This window comes from Centropristis striata, chromosome 22, assembly GCF_030273125.1.
Source record: "Centropristis striata isolate RG_2023a ecotype Rhode Island chromosome 22, C.striata_1.0, whole genome shotgun sequence".
Lineage (NCBI taxonomy): Eukaryota > Metazoa > Chordata > Actinopteri > Perciformes > Serranidae > Centropristis > Centropristis striata.
The window spans coordinates 27,032,474-27,040,904 of NC_081538.1; the positions used below are offsets into that span (position 1 = coordinate 27,032,474).

At 40.7% G+C, this 8,431-nt stretch overlaps 1 protein-coding gene across 1 annotated transcript; it reads left to right on the forward strand.

The window, feature by feature from the left end:
* The first annotated feature begins 228 nt into the window (after positions 1–228).
* LOC131961132 (zinc-binding protein A33-like) lies at positions 229–1,886 on the forward strand. Its single transcript, XM_059326405.1, has 2 exons — positions 229–706; positions 794–1,886. The coding sequence occupies exons 1-2, from the start codon at positions 261–263 to the stop codon at positions 1,884–1,886; spliced, it is 1,539 nt and encodes a 512-aa protein (XP_059182388.1). The 5' UTR covers positions 229–260.
* Positions 1,887–8,431: the final 6,545 nt, after the last annotated feature.

The window sequence follows — 8,431 nt, forward strand, 5'->3', positions numbered from 1 at the left end:
TTGACCTTGCTTCAAACTCTTTGGTAAAAAGACCACTTAACAAATGTATTTATCACATTGGTGCCATCCAACGTCCCATTGGTCCAACCCTAACCCCCAACAAGTGTTTTATTTGCCTTAACCTCACCATCCCTAAACCATAGCATTGTCACACCATTAAAACATTATTGTTGAAGTCACTTCACTGGAATCAAGTGTGTATTTTTGGACATAAAACCGGTAATGTAATCTTGTAAATCTTTTGGCTGCAGGTTGTTGACATGGCGGCTGCCAACTATGTGCTGACTGAGGAGGAGCTTCTGTGCTGCATCTGCCTGGACGTGTTCAAGGATCCAGTCACATTACCATGTGGACACAACTTCTGCAAAACCTGCATCGCACAGCACTTGAATTTTAGCTCCCAGCGCCAGTGTCCCATGTGTAAAGAGAGCGTTAATAAAAAATATAAGCTAGTGGTTAATACTTTCATATCGGAGATGGCTATTAAGTTCAGAGAGTCAACTGGAAGGAAAGCCAGGGACGCCTCGGAGCAACAAGCTGCCCAACCCAGAGACGCTTCCAGTGATGCTCCTACTGGAAATGGACAGATAACCCTGAAGTTCTGCTTGTTGGTGTTATGTGTGGCATGTCTGATCTACTACTCTACTAACCTGCAGCAGCATCAAACAGTTCCCAGCCTAAAAACTGAGAATGTGGTGGACAATATGTGTCCCAAGCACGGAAAACATCTGGAGCTCTACTGCAAGAACGAACAAATGCCCATTTGTCAGTCCTGCGCAGACTCTAGCCACAGATTTCACAACATTGTTCCTCTGAAAGACGAATATAAATTAAAGAAGGCGGAGCTCTCCAGAACAGAGGCTGAAATTCAGCAGAAGATCCTGGAGAGACAGGTGAAAAATCAGGAGATCAAACACTGGGTATGGGTTAGAAAGGAAGCTTCGGACAGAGAGACGGCAGCCGGGGTTCAGGTCTTCGCCTCTTTGATTCAGTCTTTGGAAAGTGCTAAAGACGAGCTCGTCGGGATGATCGATGCAGAGCAGAAAACGACTGAGACGCAGGCCAAAGGTTTCACCCAAGACCTGGAGCAGGAAATCAACCAGCTCGTGAGGAGACGCATCGAGGTGGTGCGGCTCTTACGCTCAAAAGACCGATTCCGCTTCTTCCAGAGCTTCTCATCCGTGAACACTGTTCCATTCACCAAAGACTTGCCAAACCTTAGCACCTGTCACGCCTTTGGTGAAGGGCTCCTGAGGACGGCCCTGGTGACCGCAGTGAGTCAGGTCACAGAGACGTTCAGAAATGAGATGGAGAAGCTGCAGGAAGGCGAGCTGAAAAGCGTCCAGCAGAGTGCAACGGATGTGACTCTGGATCCTGATACAGCACATCCTAAACTCGTCCTGTCTGATGACGGGAAACAAGTACACTATAGTGATGTGTGGAATGAAGTCCCAGATAACCCAAAACGATTTGATTCTGTCCTTTTTGTCTTGGGAAAGCAGAGTTTCTGTTGTGGCAGATTCTACTATGATGTTGAAGTAAAAGGAAAGACATTTTGGGTTTTAGGAGTGATCCAAGAGTCAGTGAACAGGAAGGGAGAGATTCAACTAAATCCAGAAAATGGCCTCTGGGCTCTATTTCATAGGCATGGAGATCAGTACTTTGCTTTAACCAACCCATCTGTCCTTCTCCCTGTGAATGAACAGTGTGAGAAGGTGAGAGTGTTTGTGGACTATGACAGGGGTGTGGTCTCCTTTTATAACGTACATTCTGCAACTCTTCTTTACTCCTTTACTGGCTGCTCCTTCACTGAAAAACTCTACCCAGTCTTTGGTCCTGGTCAATATGGATCTGTCCCTCTGATTATCCCTCCTGTCAATCAATAAAAATATAACTAATCATTGCACTACCTCTAGGCTTAGAAACAGAGAAAGTGAGAGCGGGGCAAGGAGAATGAAACAACAGAAATGTTAGTTAATGGTATAATTGTTTTCCAATTGGAGACCACCTACTGCTAGCTTTTAATTAACATAATACTAATCACATAACAGTTCTAGATGGAAACAAGCATTCATTTGTATTTTCTTTTGCTAATTTTCTCAAAAAATTGGTTAAAATTGTCAATACATTTGCATTGAAACCTGGAGTTAAAACATAATATAGTGGAGGTAGAAGGAGGTGGTCCCAAAACTTTGGCCAAGCCACTGAAAAAGCTTCTGTTTATAGCTTTAAAAATGGTCATCAGTGACCAGTGCATTGGCATTAAAATTGGAGTAATATTGCACAATATTTTTAGATTTTGAAGGCAGACATACAGCTGCATTTTACACAATCTGAAGTTAAAAATGTTGCAATAATTAGTATGAGAAGGAATAAAAGCATGGATTATTGCTCTCAAAATCTATAAGAGAAAAGGCTCTTGACCTTGCTTCAAACTCTTTGGTAAAAAGACCACTTAACAAATGTATTTATCACATTGGTGCCATCCAACGTCCCATTGGTCCAACCCTAACCCCCAACAAGTGTTTTATTTGCCTTAACCTCACCATCCCTAAACCATAGCATTGCCACACCATAAAACATTATTGTTGAAGTCACTTCACTGGAATCAAGTGTGTATTTTTGGACTATTTGGGCCGTCTGTGGCTAGTGGTTGGCTTGGTAGAGGGTTAAAGTTAGGAATGATCAAGGGTTGGCTTAGAACGATCACCTCACTTGTTAGTCAGTTGGCTTAGCAAAATAAAGGGGACACGTCTGTCACACCGTGGTGAGGTCTTGGGTTTTTTATGTTTTGTCTCGTCACTGCTTTTATTTTGAAAAGTAACTCTCCTCTCGTTTCAGATCACCTGCCCCTCCCTGTGTGTGTCACCTGCCCTAATTACCAATTGTGTTCACCTGGTGCTCCCTCCCTCATGTGTTAAATAGTCTGTGTCTCCCTTGTCCTGTGCCAGTGTGTCGTTTTTCGTCTCGCCCATTTCCACAGTTCTTGTCATCGCCACAGTCATCTGCCTTGATTCGTTTTCAAGTTGGTTCTCCTCGTAAGAGTGATTTTCTTTTGTAATTTTTCACAGCTTAGCTGCTCCCTTAGTTTGTTAGTTGTTTAGATTGCCTTTTGTATTTCCTCCTTAAGAGTTATTCTGTGTCATTTAGTTTTTGCCCTTAGATTGTTTCCTCCATTTTACGGAGTGATTTTTAGTTTAGTCTTTTTCCCTGTTTAGGTTTTCCTCCCTTTTGGGGCGCCCTTTGTTTATTAGTATTTTAGTTTGTCCCTTTTTTCTCCCTTTCCCTTGTCTAGTTATTTGTTCTTTTCCCCATAGGATAGTTTGCCCTGAGATCAGGATAGTCAGGAGTTTTGTGTTTTTTCCCTCTTTGTAGGGATTATCATTGTTAGGTCCTTAGACGGTTAATGTTCATAGCCTTTTTGTTTCCTCTGTTCGGGGAATTCCTCTTGCTGACCAAGTACCTAAATAAAGTGCTTTTTACATACTCTGAAATATCTCTGCGTCTGAGTCCTGCTTCGAGCCCGGCCTGACAACGTCGGTCAAAAGCACCACATTTTTATCACATGCTCTCAATCATCATAAGTTTACATTTTTGATGGGAGCTACTTCATCAAGATTGCAGATCGGAGAAGGCAGCCATATAAAATCTATGAGAACCAATATATCTTCCAAGCCACTTACAAGGTCAATCTTTGTGTCAAAATATACATTTTCTGTGTCCCCATTCTTCTCAAATATGGTCCTAAGCTGCCTGACTATGTACATCAACCTACACTAATGTATTAAGGACAAAAAGTCCATTGTGTATGAGATCAGCAATGGGGTTGTTTGGGGGGTTAACTGGGGTTTCGTCCAGTGACCAATTTTTGAGACTATTGGGATGTCTGAACAATGACATGGCACCAGAAACTACACACTGTTTTATCTGCTCACACTGCACGGACACAAAGTTGGTTGAAACTCAGCAAAGTATCACTGTAAGTTGTTAGATATGTACAGAAGCTGCAACATAGGCTTTCCACTCTGATTATAAGGCTATATCTAGTCCAATAATAATAGTATCAGTATGGATTAATGTAAGCCTGAGGCATTGGGGACACATTAAAGGCACTAAACAGCCATTGGTCGACAAGGATCAGATCAGGTTTAAAGGCTCTTTAAATTTAAAGTTTGGGGTTTTCTGGGGAGATCAACACAGGCCTCAGAGGGGATACTGTCTGAGGAATGTATCAAAGAAAAACATTATGATAAAGGCTTGATTCTGTAAAATCTTTTTCAGCATGCCAGGGGAGAGATAGAAGAGTTTGAGGATTGAAACAAAGAGTTTACAGAATGGCAAAAAAAAATCCAATAATTGATATTTAGCTAAACATTTGCCAAAGCTTCAGCACACTGCTGTGACTGCTTTAGATGTTTGCGAATTAAGGATAGGCTACATTTTTGTGTTAGTATGGGTGAAGTCATTATTTTCATGCAGACAGGTGGGCTCCACTTCACCTGTGAGCTTAAAAAAATATCAGTGCAACACCAGCTGCACCTCGCAGCGTGCATCCTCACAACACTACAGCCAAAAGTCTGTACAGGCTGGATGGATTATGGTAATGTGTCAGAGGCCAGGTGCATGATGGGAATGGAGATGAGTGTGTCGGAGGCCTGTTGGTTAGGATATAAGGCAGATTATGGAAATATGATGGTCTGGGTTTCAAGTTTCCTCCAAAGCTGAAAGATTTAGAGAGTCTTATCTCAAACAGATTAACTTTCTGTGGAGGTCTGTCTCTCTCTCAACCTGTCTTTTGTTCTCATGTCCTTCCTGTCTGCATTCAAAGGTGTGTTTCTGTATGTCTCCTCTCAACGTAATGTAAACATATATCCTCCTTGTCAACTCAAAAAATGTAACATTGCTCTAAGGTTAATCTCAACCTACCATTTCTGTCTAACGGAAAGGGCGAGTCAACCTTTAGCTGCATGCCACAGCCCCACTTTGCACAAATATGCTGTCTTAAGGCATTAGTTCAGATAATAATGATAATCGTTCTAGGTGAACAGTCACCACTGCTGCTTTATAGTCTGACCTGTTAGACAACCTTTTTCTCAACAACATTTATTGTTGTTGCCAATTTTTCACACGCTTCACAGTGTCTTTCTACATGTTGAATGTTTGCAATGAACAGAAGGGGGAAGTGTTCCTCCTACTTGTACAGCTAAATAAACTCTTTAAAAACCCTCTTGGATCAGCTGGAAAATATATCTTCATAAAGCTGATAAACAAAAAGAACAGGTGGTAAGATAAACAAGTGGACAATACTATGATGCATTACTGTTGATTAAACTAACCAACATTGAATAAAGAAGTTAATGTGTATTTTTGCATTTTACTGTTAATGTTTGGTTCATTTTAACACTTCATATATAATGGGGAAGCACTTATTTTTACATTTAAGTGCTCGTTTGTACAGGCAGCAAAAAAAACACAACCCATATTTATGTTTGAGACTGTCCTTCCTTGCCCTCTATAGTGATGGTAAGAATTATGAATGACAGCGAGGCGGATATCGTCTGTTAAAAGTTTTGCAGGAAACACAAAAAACTTCACCAAAATTGTAACATATGACATTTATTGATCATTTCACTCAAAAAGGATGTAACAAAGGGTGGCTATTGGCATAGTAATAACATTGTGTGTAAATTATGTAACTTAAGAGAAATAAATGACTTAGGAAACATTACATGACAAGTATCATGTGCATTAATGTTACTTCAAAGTGTCATTAATGTTCATGACACATCCCATGTCATGTTTATGACACGCTCATGTCACTCTTATGTAGACACCTTCAAAATAAAGTGTTACCATATCTTGCTTAAGTCACAAAGGCATGTTCAAAAAATTGCGTAAGTCACATTTTATTTTGACTTAGGCATAATAAATCATCTTAAGTCACACACTTGACATAGGCCATTATCTTAAAGGGGTAAAATCACATGATCTGATTTTACCATAGGTGGCTGGCATCATGAGGAGATTATTTAGGCAAAAAAAAAACATTTTGACAAAAAATGACTAAGGCAATTATTTTAACAGTGTGACAATATATAAAGTATGGAAGTTCTTGTTTTTTGTGCATCACGTACTTAAGTTACAATGCCACTTCCCGTAGTCATGTTGACCTTATAAGTACTTCACTTACGGCATTTATGTACATTTATTTACTGTTTCAACTGTCTTCAATAACGCCTTACCAAGAACTGTATTTGTGTGGTGGTTTGGTAGCCTAAATTCGATGAAACTGCAACAGTGAACCTTACGTTTATGTTGTAGTCATGTCTTCTTCCTAACTACTTCAAATCCGGCATTTACATACGTTTTCTTTACTTTTTTCTAACTGTCTTTTATAACTCCTAACCAGGAACTTTTTGCCCTAAACCCTAGGTCAGTGGGTTTGTAGCGTAAATTCAGTGAAATTGCAGGGTTTTTTACAACCACTACGTGTACGTGTATATAATGACACGTTCAACAAGACGTTCTCCAACTTAAAATACAGAAGAGATTGTGTGTCAGTACCACCTATTACAACACATATGCGCATATAGTGTAGTCACGCGTTATCATACCTCCATGTACAGTTCGCGGTTGTAAAAAAGGCTGCAGTTTCTGTGGATTTATGTTACAAAACCACTGATCTAGCTTTAGGGCAAAAACTTCCTGGTAATGCGTTATAAAAGACAGTTTAAACAGTAAATAAATTAACTGAATACCGGAAGTGAAGTAGTTACAAGGGTCATCTGACTACCGCAAATTACACAAAAACTTAAGTTACGTTCAAAATACGTGATTCACGTAACTAAAGTTGAAAATCGTTTACTTTTGTTTCCACACCGGACGTGAACCCCACTCTCCTGGGTGAAAGTCCACCAGTTGTCCATCGTTTGTTTGACCCATCCACCACCCCGGCCTCTAACCGAACGTGGAAATCCTGAATTTGCATTTTTGAGGGGAGAACAAGCTGCATAATAACGACCTACTGGTCTACCAGCAGGTGGATCGGGTCCCTCTTCATCCATATGTATGGGCTGATAAGTTTTGATCACACCAGTACAATCGCCTAATGCCATTTTAATCAGGTGCACTATATTCTACTTGTATCTGTTTCCATTCGCCTCTTATTCTTTGTTTTCAGGCAAATTGAAGCTTTTCTACTGTAGTAGTTTCAGAGAAAACGGTTGAATCAGCATCGCTGTGTTTTACTAAATGAGGTTTCAATTACACAGGGACACATGAGTGTATCAACGATGTTGTACCTGTCGCTCATCCCTCCAGCTTCATTAACTTCCTGTTTCTGAACCTCGCCTCTCATCTCCTTGACCGTGTCTGTTTAAATGAGTTGTCAGTCAGCGAACAGGGCCCCTCGAGCCACAATTACTCCGACATTATTACCTCAGTGTACAAGACGAAGGATTAAAAACTGTTTCAGTGCTGTCGGTTTACTTTAATGCAAGCATAAGCTGAAAAAGCAGAAAACTGCACCTGACACTCAGTGGAGCAAATGCCAGAATATCAAGGAGATGAAGAAGACTCAGCTTATATTTACTGTTCTTTCTTGTAACCTAATAGTCTTTCACCAATGCAGATTGTGCACTGTTTTGGCAGTTAGTGTACAGAAAATGAAAGCTTGTACTTACAGAAGACACAAGCATTGCATCAACGTGTGACTCTGTGACTGTGAACACTACGGCCAATTTCAAAACTGAGATATTTGTTTTTCCCGATGTCGGCAGAGCCTTCTCACTAATGACATTTTTTTCCAGCTTCAGCTGACTATGGGGCAGAACAAAAACTTCCAGGAGGATTACATCTCCTTAAGCACCCTTACAATCCATTCAATGCAATCAAAAACTTCACAAGGACCCTACAGTTTCTTCAAGAACCCTTTTAACCTCCCAAACAACCCCTTACAACTTCCTCAAAGACCATTACAACTTCTTTAAGGACCCTATAACCTCTTCAGTGACCCCTACAACATCCTAAAAGATCCTTATAACTTCTACAAGTACCATATTACATCCTCACCATATACCATATTACATACCCGTACCCTGCAGCTCCCTTAAATACCATTACAACTTCTTTATGGTCCCTAGAACCTCTTCAATGACCCCTACAACCTCTACAAAGATCCTTACAACTTCTTCCTGGATCCTATAACTTCCTTGATGATCCCTACAGCCTCCTCAGGCCCTTATAACTTCTTTAAGGACCCTATAACTTATTCAATGACCCCTACCTCCTCAGGCCCTTACAACTTTTCCAAGAACTCTACAGGCTCGTCAAGGACGCCTACGACCACCTCAGGCATTCTTCAGTGACCCCTGCAAACTCCTCCAGGATTGTAACAGCACCCTTGTGATCTCTTCAGTGACTCCAATGACCC

Bases quoted from the DNA above. Each gene is read 5' to 3' on its own strand.
- LOC131961132 (XM_059326405.1), top strand. From the start codon at position 261: ATGGCGGCTGCCAACTATGTGCTGACTGAGGAGGAGCTTCTGTGCTGC. The intron at 707-793 runs GTGTCCCAAGCA...CTCTAGCCACAG, and splicing joins GAGAATGTGGTGGACAATAT to ATTTCACAACATTGTTCCTC.